At 40.0% G+C, this 13,773-nt stretch overlaps 2 protein-coding genes across 2 annotated transcripts; one reads left to right on the top strand and one right to left on the bottom strand.

Annotated features, from left to right (window-relative positions):
• Nucleotides 1-244: 244 nt before the first annotated feature.
• On the top strand, nt 245-5,039 carry trmt1 (tRNA methyltransferase 1). Its single transcript, XM_056735058.1, has 16 exons — nt 245-414; nt 601-945; nt 1,028-1,247; nt 1,498-1,685; nt 1,873-1,988; nt 2,149-2,261; nt 2,353-2,501; nt 2,963-3,046; nt 3,222-3,291; nt 3,398-3,532; nt 3,633-3,718; nt 3,840-3,948; nt 4,045-4,121; nt 4,253-4,372; nt 4,450-4,561; nt 4,664-5,039. The coding sequence occupies exons 2-16, from the start codon at nt 617-619 to the stop codon at nt 4,736-4,738; spliced, it is 1,983 nt and encodes a 660-aa protein (XP_056591036.1). The 5' UTR covers nt 245-414; nt 601-616; the 3' UTR covers nt 4,739-5,039.
• Nucleotides 5,040-5,075: 36 nt separating this feature from the next.
• Nucleotides 5,076-13,740, bottom strand: man2b1 (mannosidase, alpha, class 2B, member 1). The gene is made up of 22 exons (XM_056735057.1): nt 13,600-13,740; nt 12,345-12,447; nt 11,937-12,110; nt 11,641-11,834; nt 11,326-11,458; nt 11,114-11,259; nt 10,766-10,965; nt 10,121-10,241; nt 9,969-10,047; nt 9,775-9,884; nt 9,568-9,675; nt 9,363-9,479; nt 9,069-9,251; nt 8,530-8,627; nt 8,178-8,420; nt 7,964-8,065; nt 7,740-7,827; nt 7,458-7,538; nt 7,044-7,265; nt 6,812-6,961; nt 5,768-5,864; nt 5,076-5,564 (listed from the first exon to the last, which is right to left on the bottom strand). The coding sequence occupies exons 1-22, from the start codon at nt 13,690-13,692 to the stop codon at nt 5,458-5,460; spliced, it is 2,949 nt and encodes a 982-aa protein (XP_056591035.1). The 5' UTR covers nt 13,693-13,740; the 3' UTR covers nt 5,076-5,457.
• Nucleotides 13,741-13,773: the final 33 nt, after the last annotated feature.

Below are 13,773 nucleotides of genomic sequence, written 5' to 3'. Positions count from 1 at the left end.
CACATTGCATATCATAAAATTCACACGAATAAAATATAACATTATTACAGTTCTTAACATTATTTTTAATTCCGATGTTTTTTTTGTTATTTATTACATTCAAAATGTAATACAAAAATGATGTTTGATATATATATTTTTTTGTTTTAGATGGACTTTTATAGATGGACTGTGCTTTTATTTGAGCTCATGCAGCACTTTCTGTTACTATACGCATGCGCAGTGGTCTTTGTGAATGGTTTTGTACTCTCGGGCTTCCGTTGTTTATACACAGCATGGACTACACATGTCATTTCTCACAAAAAAATTAATGCTAACAGTTTCCTGACAAATGTGTTGGAAAGCCTACAGCAAAGCCTTTATTTATATTTGCAATGACGGAGCGGAAGTATCTGTAAGGAACTATGTTTATTGGTAAGTTGCAATTGCTAAACATGCTAATGTTAGTGCTAATCAGGCTAGTAACAAGAATGTGCAGTTTTAAATGGCCATGCTAAACGTGCTATTCCAAAATTGCAAGTGTTGTGAAAATCATAGTCATAACGCAATGAAATACACATTTCAGATTGATCCATGTCAGCTTATTTTATATTTTGACAGGTCTTTTCTTCAATAAATGTTAGTGAGGAGTGTGTTTCAGTTACACTGGACTGCTGTACGTTTGTCATTGGGACTCCCTAAGGATAAACCAGCCTTCCTGCAGAGCCTCACTACAGGACCCAGTTGTCTATTAAAAAGATTCAGGACAATGAACAACGATAAAGAAGACACAGACACTACTGCTTCAGATGTACCAATGGAGGACATAAATTGCCAGAACTCATTGACCGAACCGGGTCTTTTGACAGGAGAGACTGTTGTGAGGGAGGGCAAGGCAGCAATTATATTCCCGAGTGCCAATGAGGTGTTCTACAACCCTGTGCAGGAGTTCAACAGAGATCTAACGTTAGTATGCTGTCAAGTCTTTCAATCCCTTAACTTTAATCTCACCTCTGTGTTAATATATTAAGTGCATACCTTCTAACAGGTGTGCGGTGATCACGGAGTTTGCCAGGGAGCAGCTGGCGCAGCGGGGCGTTCGGATCCTGGTGCCGGATGAGAAAGACAGAGTGGTGGTCGAGCTGTCAGAAGAGAAGAATGGAACAAAGGATCAGGAAGCGACAGAACAACCTGAGAATACGCAACAGAAGGAAGAAGAGAGCAGTGATAAACAGTTCATCACTGCCTCTGTGGGGGAGAAATGCGAGGTGCGTGTTTACTGTATTTACATGATAAATTAACAGTCTGCTTTTTACATGATGTGTTTAGTAAATAAATGTATTTTTATCTTGAACAAACTTGATTACGTCTCAGTATATCAGAGGGATGCATTGTGACTCGTCGTGTGATTCCTCACACGCAATCGCTTGTATTTAATCCTGTTGTTTGAATTGCTTTAGATGCAAGTATATGTTAAATAAATAGTAATAAATGAATAATCTCTTTCTTTGTTTACAGCAAGGGTTGCGTGTTCTGGAGGGCCTGGCTGCATCCGGGCTCCGTTCTGTTCGCTTTGCTCTGGAGGTTCCAGGGCTAAAGAGCATCACTGCTAATGATTACTCTGCTAAAGCTGCTGCCCTCATCGCCCGCAATGCAGATCACAACAACGTTTCCCACATACTGCAGGCCAGTCAGAAAGATGCCAGGTCAGACCTTTTGTTTCTTCAGTTAAAGCTTTTCTTAGCTTAACGTTGCATGCATCTATAGAATGAATGACACAAATATATAGCCTTTAATTTGTCAGCATCATTTCAGTTTCAATTTGGCTTTTCCAACAATTGCAACAAGATAAAAGATGCTAAATAAAAACTATGTATAATGTTTTTTGGTTAGTATGGTGATGTATGAGGCAAGAGGAAAGAAGAACCGCTATGATGTCATAGACCTGGACCCCTATGGGAGCCCCTCTCCGTTTATAGATGCAGCTGTGCAGGCAGTCAGTGAGGGTGGTGAGTCTCTGTCTTTCTCTTTTGCCTCTCTCTTGTGTATTATGTATGATCTATATGGTTCGCCTGGCTCTCGTAGATTCTGTAAAGCGCATTTTTACAGAGAAGTGCAACAGATGTGAACATGGTTAATTTAAAGCCTAACACAAAATGTCATTGTCAGGGTTGCTTTGCATCACGTGTACTGACATGGCCGTAATGGCTGGAAACAGCGGAGAGACCTGCTACAGCAAATACGGCTCCGTTTCCATCAAGTCTAAATACTGTCATGAGATGGTAAGATGTGCTCACTGCCACAGATTTGTTTTTGTGTGTAAAGGTGAAATGGAGACTCTTTGTTATGGCTGATTGTTTTTGTGCGTTGTAGGCCCTGCGCATAATCCTTCACAGTTTAGATCAGAGAGCAGCCGTGTATCAGCGCTACATTGAACCTCTTCTAAGTGTGAGTGTGGATTTCTACATCCGCGTATTCGTCAGAGTCAAAACGGGTCAGGCCAAGGTCAAGAATTCTGCAAGGTAAAGCAGACATACGCACACACATCCACACGCAACTTCTGTCTTTACATGTGTGAGTATTCATTTTGGTGAATAATATATTAAAGGAGATTTTAGTGTCATCTAGGGGGGAGTCTGTGAATTGCAACCAATGGCTCACTCCAGCCCTCCTTTTCGAAGCACTACTACAGCTGACACAGGACAAACTTGTTGTCACATTTTCGCTTCTTTGGCGAAGGACATAACATATTTACGAAACACGCTCTGTAGAGCACTATCTGATTAGGGCTACTGTAGAAACAACATGGTGAATTCCATGCAAGAGGAACCCGTGGTGTATGTAGCTCATTCTAAAGTAAAAAACACATAACACTTCATTATGTAATCATACACCTCTGAAGACATAGTATATTATATTGCATTTCTGTCAATACATCCTCCAAAAAATGACACGCTGGACCTTTAATCTGTGTTTGTTACAGTAAGCAGGCATTGGTCTATAACTGTGTTGGTTGTGGGTCATTTCATCTGCAAAGGATGGGAAAGAGAATGAACCAAGGAAAACAGTAGGTCTTTCAGAATCACATGTCTGTCACATTTACATGATCCAACTTGCAGTGCATTTAAAATATACACTTTATCAGTACAGTATGTGTGCTTCCTAGGAATGGAACCCGTGACCTTAGTCTACCAAGTGAGGCATGTTTGTTTTCTCAAAATGTATGTTACTGTGTGTCTCAGTATGAAGTATTCAGCTGCCACCGGACCCCCCATAGGGCCCAACTGCGAACACTGTGGACAGAGATTCCAGGTCTGAATCATCGATATTTTATTTATCTTATTAGAGGATCTATCGCTTTGATGTGTTTTGACATGTGTTTATTTACATAACCTTATAGTCTCATCTGTATTTCTAGTTGGGTGGTCCATTGTGGGCGGAGCCTCTACATGACCATTCCTTTGTTCAGAAAGTTCTGGATGCTGTCTCCGGGAATCCCGGCCGGTTTGGAACATCGAAGCGTATTGAGGGGATACTGAGCATGGTGACTGAGGTCAGAGTTTTATTTGAATATTATTATTTGAATAATAATATGTTGGAAGTCTGCTGATTCACTGAATTGAGTGGTAATATAAGTAGTTGTGTGTTTTTAGGAGCTGCAGGACGTTCCTCTATACTATGTTTTGGATCATTTGAGCAGCACAGTTCACTGCAACACGCCGCCGATGCTGCCATTCAGGTAACATAAATATATCCAACGTTTTTCAAACATTGTGAGCGTAATTTTGTTAAATTGTCATGCACACCCAATTATCCAAATTTGATTGACAAGCGTGGGTCATTCTCTGCCGTCGTTCTAGGTCAGCTCTCCTGCATGCTGGATACAGTGTGTCTTTCTCTCATGCCTGCAAGAATGCAGTGAAAACAGACGCGCCTGCTGGGGTATTGTGGGATATCATTCGCTGCTGGGTTAGTGACCTCCATCCGCTCTTAAATCCTTGTCCACAAAATACACTTTAAGAAGCTTAATTTCAATGGGTTGTTCGTTTGTCTGTTGTTCTTCAGGAAAAATCCAACCCTGTGAAGCGAGAGAGGCTATCAGAGACCAGCCCGGCCCACCATATTCTCTCCACAGAGCCAACGTCAGTATCACATTTATTCATTTGGCCTCATAGTTGTTTAGAGATGCTTACAATTTCACGTTAATAAAAAACACACAATAAGTCTCTGTTTCTAGTGTAAAAGTGTGATATCTCAATGCTTTCTCATTTAGTCTCCAAGCCTCTTTTGAGATCAGAGAGGACGCAAACCCCCAATCAAGGAAACGTCACCTCACACGTTTCCAGGAGAACCCACAGGCCAACTGGGGACCCAAAGCACGTGCCAAAGCTGGGTGTGTTGTGTTTTTCCATCGAGAAACAATTAAAATCTCAAGCTGACTGGAAAGCATTGATTTTTGTTTGTTTTTAGTGGAGGAATCTCATCGGAGTTGGAAGACAAAAGAAAACAACTTCAAGGTAAAAGGAAACATGTTCCAGATTCTTCTCAACTCAAGGATTTCCCCTGCAAGAAGTTTCGTAAGGTACGTTTAGATTAACATATGATGGAGGGACATTATGTACCCAAATTCACTCCGTATGAAACAATTAAAAATCTTTTTGAACAAAGTTGTTGTGTTTTCTAGGGAACATGTACGTATGGAGAGAAATGCTGCTATTCACATGAATTGGAAGGAGCCAGTGAGCATAAGATGGACTAATTGCTTTTTCTCACTAATGGATGTAAATCAGACAATTGTAAAAGCTTGTGTCATGACTCAGCAAGAGTGGCTTGAGACAGTTATTTAATACCAAGATCATTGTCATTTCTGTTAATTGAATGCCAGGACTTGTGTACACAAGGTTTGAACAGATCTGCGGCTAAGTTTTGTTTTACTTTGACTAAATACGCTTCTGGCATCCTGGAACTAAGGCATGTACATGGGGCACATCTTATTTCATCATATTTGTTTTATCTTCATGTTTTATTTTTGCTTATCAAATAAATATTAGGTGAAAGTATTTTTGTTTTGCACAATGTATCACAGCATCAACAGGTACATGTATATTTTTTATTTCATTCCACAGTTTAATTCATGAAAAAGTTGTCATTTTCATATGAAAGGCACAGTAGCAGTAAAAAAAAATACAAGAATCAAAAACTTTGACCAGATGAATTGGCACAGTGAGAGTACTCATAATGTGTACCATATGGATAGTTTACTTTCATCTTTATTGTGTCAAACCATTCACCAGAAAAGTAACTGTTGAAAATGTATTTAATAATTCAAAAACTTGACTTAAAAAACATATACAGCATAATTTATTTTCCGTCCATTAAATTGGAATGGATTATACAACAGGATTTTTTACATAAATTTTTGTGCAATTTTATCATGTAATTCAGTGAAACAATGTCTGATGGCGATGATAGTCAGATCTATTGCTGCACCTGTAACAGAAAGGTACGGATCTCCATTGGGTTTAATGTTACTTCCCATGGCGAGGGGTCTTTATCGCTGACAGGAACAGGTTTCACATTCATTTCTAATGAACAATCAAAAATAAACTTTGTTATCTTCAGGCATATTTAGTTCAAATAGCAATACGGTTTCAAAATACTCAACAAGGTTTAAAGCTGAAATACACGACCTTTGCATGGTTTTTAAAGCTCCTGAAACTATTTCACAAAGATAGTAATTGTGATGCCTAGTATTTTAAATCTCTTCACTGTGTAATGTAGTTGTTACCATTATTCCACGACAGACGTGTCATATCCTTTTTCCATTGGTTTGCCCCAAGACTCATCTCAGATGCCCCGAGCACCTTAATGGTAGAAAACAGCTTCTGCACAAGACAAAGAGGAACAGTTTATTTGTATAACTACTCATTGTGCTTCTTATCCAAAAGTAACTGACAGTAAAACCTTGGGCTGGGTTTCCCGAAACCATCTTATCACAACGTTGTTCGTAAGAATATATCGCTGCCACTCTTAAGGTATAGCTTAAGAATGACGTAGCGTTAAGAAGGTTTCGGGAAACCCAGCCTTGTTCTCAATGGTGCATTTAATGTGAACTGTGTAAATGAAGTATGCAAGCTCTGTATGAGTTTCATTTGTCATGTTATGATTCAAAATGCTTTTAGGATTGGCTATGACACACCCTTGATGCAGCATTTACCAAATCCCACACTAGTGGAAACTTCACAGCAGTCTGCAACCGACAGATCAAGCATCATTACATCACAGTAGTGTGAACTCCGAGGAGAACCATAAGGGCTGAGCGCCTCATTTGGGACAGAGCTTCCACTTCCCAGAACCCCTCTACTGAGGTCTGAGGAAATGGCTGCTGGCCCAGATCTTTAAGCACTAATCTACGCCACGTCTTTTTGTGATGGTGCAGCCCTACTTATACATTCAGGGGTGGTTTCCCATACAGGGTTTAAGACTAGTCCTAGACTAAAATAAATGTTAGAGCCGTCTAAACTGAAACCTGCTTGCACAGACAACTTGAAATGCAGCAGTGCAATTGTTTTGTCAAAAACATGCACAACTGTAATGCTTGTTTGTAAGACAAGTTTGTGAAAACTACTTTACACTTTCCTTGCTTAAACTAATCCCTGTACGGGAGAACACCCCTCAGTGTTTCAGTGTTTGCCTACAGCAAAATTTGCTTAAATTGGGAATAAGTTTGGGAAATATATGTGGTCGTTCTGGATGCATTGGTTTAGTGTGTGGTACTGGTTGAGTAAACTGGAATAGGCGGTGGTGAGTGGGCTGCTCTTCTGTGTGTTACCTGCAGGTTGACAGTAACAGGCTGCGAGTAGGTTTTGCTCTCTTTGGCCTCGTACTGATGTTCCAACCTAATCAAAATTGAGTCTTTGTCCCACTGAGACAGTGTCAGCATGTGAACAGCTGGGGGCAGAGCAGCCTGAAGCCCAGAGAACTATAGGGCAGAGAGAATGAGAAGAGAAACAAAATAATGTAAAATGAGAGAAATTATAAATAACCAGTGAAATGAGTCTAACCTCCAGTTTGCTATTGGTGGAAGGTGTGCCGTCTTGGAAGGACAGAAGGGGCTGCAGCACCATGCCCTGAGCGAGGGGTCTATGGGTATCTGCGGCTTGGTCTGGGGGTGTGAGGGTCAACAGTAGACGGCCACGCACAACTAAACCATCATAAAACTCTCCTGGCTCAGAAAGCGGCTCGCCAACCCCCCTAACGTCATCATATAGAAGTCTCCTGTGCAGCTGAGGAAAGAAAGCGAGCATGGTTAACTCAACGTATACATATAATACTTTGTGTACTGTCGTGGTTATACAATTACCCTAGATATTTTGAGATATTTTTTTAGCCTCTGAAAATGGTTTGGCAATATGTCTACATTTAATTATAGAAATAAATCACACAATAAATCACAGGTTGACAGATCATTTATTTACCATGATTTCCAGCGAGCCATTATAGATGCTGCCGACCCCCTGAGAGCGATCCGTCACCACTGTCAGCTGACGCTTGTCATCCTAAACACACACACAAGATAATTTTAGTTTAAAATGAGTTTTGCTCATGTTTTATGAAAATCTGAGTGACAGCCAAAGTGAGAATGAAGAAAAAAATCAGAATTGCAAATCAGAGTACTTATTATTTTAAATGAAATGCAACTAAAATGTAAATGTAACGCAGTAATAAAAGCAAGCACAATCTCTCTGCATGACACTTGCCTTTATAAAGGCGCGAGAGTTGATCGGATAGTAGTTTCCTGCGATTGGCTCAGACTGCTTCAAATCCCACGTGGGCCGATAATCTTTCCTACAATGACAAACTTCTAAGATTAATTTTTCAACAATTGACATGCATCGATGATAAAGCTTTCCTAAATGATGTGAAAAATCATGACATTCAGATTCTGTAAAACATTTCTTCCCCAGTCCTCATTTCTCCTCACCGTCGCTCTAGAACCTCTCTGCCATTGGAATCGGTGTAGAAATAGCCAGAAGACTGGATGTCTGTGTCCAAACGTGTGATCACCTCTTTCCCTAAGCCATCCCTACAAAAAGAGATATTTGTGACATTCTATATTAATAATTATTTTACAATAGTGTTTTACATCTTTCAAATCTCATCTTTGCTCCAGGAAAGCGTGTTCTGTGTTGACTCACTTGATGGGCACGGGTCCCACGGTCCACTCCAACTCCAGCTCCCTGCGCCCCTCGTACAACCGGACAACTTGCGACACCCACGGACTAAACCGCTGCGTCACCTCTTGTACCACACCGGATACGGTAACAACCTCTATTTGTGCAGTTTTGTTGACGATAAAGGGTGTTGATGAATTCGGTCTGAAGATGTAAGCTCCTGATGGCTGGTTACTCTCATAGTTATTCCCTGCACTTGCATTGTACCTGTGCAAGAAGCCAAAACATAATCTGAGCTCAACATTGTGTACCCTCTTAAACAGCACGTTGAAGAAACTGGAAAAGAGACGCTGATTCGGAATCACCCTTAACTGACCAGTAGAAGTTCTGTGAGAGTTGAATGGTCTGTTGAGTTTCCAGGTTGGTCAGGGTCTTTAACAGACCAGTGTTATTATCAAAAGTCACCTTCAGGAACTAAAACACACAGAGACAAAGAAGATTATCAAAGTTAGTATATACTGGATATTTAAAGGTCCAACGTATGAGATTTAGCGGCATCTAGTGGTGAGGTTGCGTATTGCAACCAATGGCTCACTCCCCCCTTTCGAAGCACTACAGTGGTTGCCACAGAACGATGTTGTCACATTTTCACTTCTTTGCAGAAGGAGATAACATATTTACGAAACACTTTCTGTAGAGTGGTTTATCGGTTTAGGGCTCCTGTAGAAACAACATGGTGTAATCCATGTAAGGGGGCCCACGTATGTACTGTAGATAGAAATAGCTCATTCTAAGGTAATAAAAACATAATGTCTTTATACACACATCTGAAGACATATGTATATTATATTGCATTTCTCTTTATAAATCCTCCAAAATTGACAGATTGGACCTTTAAAACAGTTCTCTTTTAACCTTGTTCTGAATAGAAGGAGGGGCTCCGTGTTCGATTTTGTCTTCTGGAGGCCCGTCCTGAAGCAAGGAGATGACGTACGTCGTGTAGCCGAGAGGAGGAGCTTCAACCTGGAATACCAGCTCACCTTTGGCATAACCCCTGTTTCGTCTCACTTCCTGTGTGGATTTGGACAGAGGGACCACCTGAGAGACGCCAAATGAGGTAAAGAAAGAGTAGGAAATGTTATTAATCTCATATTAAAATCGAACACAAACAAAACTGCCATTGTGACATGTAGACACACAGCTTCTAACCTGACAGTCCACTGCTTTGCCATTCGCATCAGTAACACTATACTGGGAACCATTGACAGGCAAACGCACAGGCCAGCTTACAACCCTCGCAAGAGGATTGTACACGTTCATAGAAAACTGAGAGAAAGAGGATAGGAAAGATTGAACAGTGAGATTTTGAAACATGTTTTGACCGTTTATTTAGTGGAATCTTTGTGTATGGCACCTTATGGCTGCTTTCTGTGAGCGGACAGACACTGATGTTGAGATTCTCACACATTACACGAGGAGCTTCAGAACCACTAAGAACAGCTAGAGAATTTCGAATCAGCACCTGGACAGCGAAGATACACATAAGCATACAATATTATGATAATAATAGTATTGTTTATAATAAGTACTTATGACTTATTTAGGTTTAATTTAATTGTACCTCACAATGTGCCCAGCCTCGAGCTAGTCTCTTGGCATAGTCGTATGCCACATGCTGTTTCTCCGTACCAGACACTGCATCATGATGTTGGGCCACACCCATCGCCCTCTCTGAACCAATGAAAATAGAGCTTTCAACAGATCAACCAATTCAAGTCAAGAGATGGGATTCAATTATGGCCTATGCAGACTTACTCATGGTATCACTGTCGCCATCTCCAAAAGGTCCCGATCTGGACTTAGGCCCCCCGAGTACCTCAAGCTGGTTGCAGGTCTAAAGAAAACAAAACCAGTCAGACCTACACTGGTGAGGTGATGCTTAATAAACAAAATTTGTGGACAATCACCTGCAGTCGGCTGTTGCTCAGTCTTTCGTATAATTTCAGTGCGGGGCGGCTGGTGAAATAACCCGTCCAGAAATCATGAGCGTCATCAGCATAGGGGAAGAAATCATCGGTCTTCAGAGGCCTAAGAGGACCCGCCAATCAGAGAAAGACAGAAAACGTGTCATATGCTAAAATGCATCCCAACAAAACCGTTAAGACCATTTAAACAATGACTTAAAGGAACAGTTTACTCAAAAATGAAAATTCAGTCAGCATTTGCTTACCCTCAAGTTGTTCCAAATCCACAGATAAATATATTTGTAAGAATGCGTGTAACCAAACCGTTCTTGGCCACCATTGACTACCATAGTATACCAAATATTTCTGGGATTTTTTTTGTTCTTTCGAACATAAAATATGTTTTTTTAAAGGATGTAGGAAAGCAAACAGTTCTGGGGCATTTTTGACTACCATCGTAAGTCTCCCTACTATGGTAGTCAATGGTGGCCAAGACCTGTTCGGTTAAAAGCATTCGTCCAAATATCTTTCTCTGTGTTCATCGGAAAAATAAATTTAAACATATTCGGAACAGACTCACGATGACAGAATTTTCATCTTTTGGGTGAACAGTCCCTTTAAATGGGTTGGTTGTATATACACACTAACCAGGTGAGGTTGGCTAGATTGAGCTCTTGCAGGTAGCAGGAAGGGGTGGAATAAAGCACGTTCACTTTGCTCCCGTTAGCTTGCAAAGCATTAACGTACTTAATCAACTTATCCATATTCTTATACCAGAGATTGGCATTCTCATACTGGAAGTCTGAACCCATGGTCATGATGATATGGTTTGTTTTATAATATGTAGCCTGGAACCATAAAAACAGCCTTAGAATATTTAGATCATACTGTATAGCCAACAGCTATTCAGTATTTAACATAAGTCTATTGTCAAAGAACTGAATAAAACTGTATGCGCTGTAATGCACTTTTTTTTCTCCAGTGCTGTTCATTCACCTGACTATTGGCAGTGCTCAAAAAGTTCTGTACTATCATATCCACATTGTAGTCCTCAAGGTCTGGGTCATCTCTAATGGGAGCATCATCACATGACTGGTCCCAGCAGAAACCAGCAGGTGGATTATAGCCATTGGGAAGGACACCTGTAGAGTTTTACTCAAAATTAAATGGATTCTGCACAACATTGAAACTTAAAAGAAGATTTGTACCTGTGAAAAGATTAGCAACAGGAGGCTTCAGGCTTTCACTGGCTCTCCAAACCATCTCCATCTCTTTGGTTCTCATTCTGCGACCTTTGTCTTGATAGTCCAAACGGCCGAAAAAGAAACCATCATAGCCCATCTGAAATCCAAAATCGTCAGATGACAATCTAAACAAGCATGGAAAGGCATTTGCCGTCGTACAAAACTCATCCCCTCTAGTAAAGAACTGTATGTGTATGGATAAGATCTGTCATTGTTTTCATAACTATGTTTGAATTAAGAAGATGGAAAAAAGATAATATGGAAATGTTCTGTGTTTACCTGTGCAAAGACAGAGGCGTGTTCTCGGGCATGTCCGAAAGGGTCGATGTGCCAGGCTACTCGGGGACGGCCACACTCACCGAACGTGTCGTTCAGAAAACGCAAGCCCAGACTCATTTGATCTATCACAGCACTGTAGTGCGTAGTGGCTTCATCGCTCATACACCATCCGCCATTTATGAACTCAAGACGACCTTTAAAAGAAAACTAATTCTGTGTGAGCTGTTCTGTGAATCTGTTCTGTGTTTAAATCTGTGAACTTGAAGTTGCTTGTTATTATAAAAAAAAGTTCTTACCCTCATTCACCAGCTGGGTTACGATTCGCCGGGTGTTCTGGTCCTGTTGCTTCCACCAGCGGTAAAAGAAGGCGATCTCAACATATATAAAGCGCCGGGCCGGATCCTTCTGTAGCTGGTCGACGACAGAGTCCAGAATATATTGAACCCCTGCATGCTGGATATTGTTTCGGTCTGACACGCACACAGACACACACACAAGACTTGGTATAAGACCAGTGGCTAAAATGATAGCTAAACTTGTGATGACAACTGAACTCTTACTTCTATTGCGGTGTGTTAAACATTAAGTTTTACCACTTCAGAGGTTTACCAGTATCATATGATAAGATTAAAAATTCATACGTAGACAAATAGATCGTCACATGGAGTACATAACAGAAAATAACATGCAGGAGAAAAGTTCACCTCCATAGTAGTATTGATCCACTGTCTTCAGCCAACCTACATCGTCATGGGTGTGAGGAACCAAATGGACGTTCAGCATGGATGGCTTTGTGGCAGGACATGACTGAAAGATCAAGTAAGATGATTGAGTTTTAACACCAGGGGCGTGTTTACCATTTTTTCAAGACCTGAGCCCCCCCTGACAGATTGCTTAAGATTTTTGTTTGAATTGCACAACAGTATTGAGTAGACAGAATTCATGAGACATAGACAAATATAAACTGGATTTATGTTACGTTGAACCATCTAACAGCACAACATTCTCTACAATTTGATACAAGAATAAATCTTGGTTTTGGGATGAAAAAGTGTCCATTGTTTTATTCACAATTATACAGCATGCTTTTAGCTACAGTATACAGAGTGCATGGTTTGCGTTGTGGTAAAACTTGCAACTTCCCCTAAAATGGATGGTTAAATCAACAACACAATAATTTCCTTTACGTGTTAAGAGAAATGAATGCAACAAAGATCCTCCAAATGTGACCATGGACAACAAAACCAGTCTTTTGGGTCAATTTTTTAGATATTGAGATTTTTAAATAATCTGAAAGCTGAAAAATAAAGCTTTTTACCTATGTATGGGTTGTTACGATATGACAAAAAAATGGCTAAAACACAATCGTTTAAAACTCTGGAATCTGAAAGTGCGAAAAAAAAACAAAATATTGAGAAAATTGCCTTTAAAGTTGTTAATAAGAGGCACTGTAGCAGGCCATCCACTCACAAAAAAAAGTTTTTATATATTTAGGATAGGAAATTTACAAAATATCTTCATGAAACATGATCTTTCCATAATATCCTAATGATTTTGCTCTTAAAAGTAAAATCAATAATTTTGACCCATAGAAAGTATTTTTGGCTTTTACCTAAAATGTTAACGTGCTACTTTAGACTTTAGGTTTTGTGATCCAGGGTCACAAATGTAAACATGCAGAATTATATACAGACAGAATAAACTGATGTAAGTAATTTGATATTTATCATAATGTAACATAATTTTCACATGTTACTTCAAGGTTCTTCAAAATCATGGTATTTATTTTATTTCAGATAACCGCGGTATTATCACGGGCAGTACCCTGTCCATAAACATGGCCTATGTTGTACTTCTATGATAATTTCGAACTTCCTGTCTACCAACTTTTGTATTTAATCTTGTTCAAATCCTTCTGGTTTTACAGACTTACCAGTTTAATCAAAGTAAATGTTTTACCTTATAACCACAGACGGAGTCTCGACCCACAGGTGAAGAAAATACAGCAGAGATAGAACACAGAATCAGGGAACAGATGTGCAGAGGAGGCATGATGGTCTGATAATGAAAAGAAAGTCATATGACACAGAGCTGACTTTGTTGTGACACATGACTCTTGCTTCCGTATCGAGT

Source organism: Triplophysa dalaica, chromosome 21 (genome assembly GCF_015846415.1).
Source record: "Triplophysa dalaica isolate WHDGS20190420 chromosome 21, ASM1584641v1, whole genome shotgun sequence".
Classification (NCBI taxonomy): Eukaryota; Metazoa; Chordata; class Actinopteri; order Cypriniformes; family Nemacheilidae; genus Triplophysa; species Triplophysa dalaica.
Note: the sequence above shows the minus strand (reverse complement) of the source record. Positions and strands in the feature narration are given on the sequence as shown.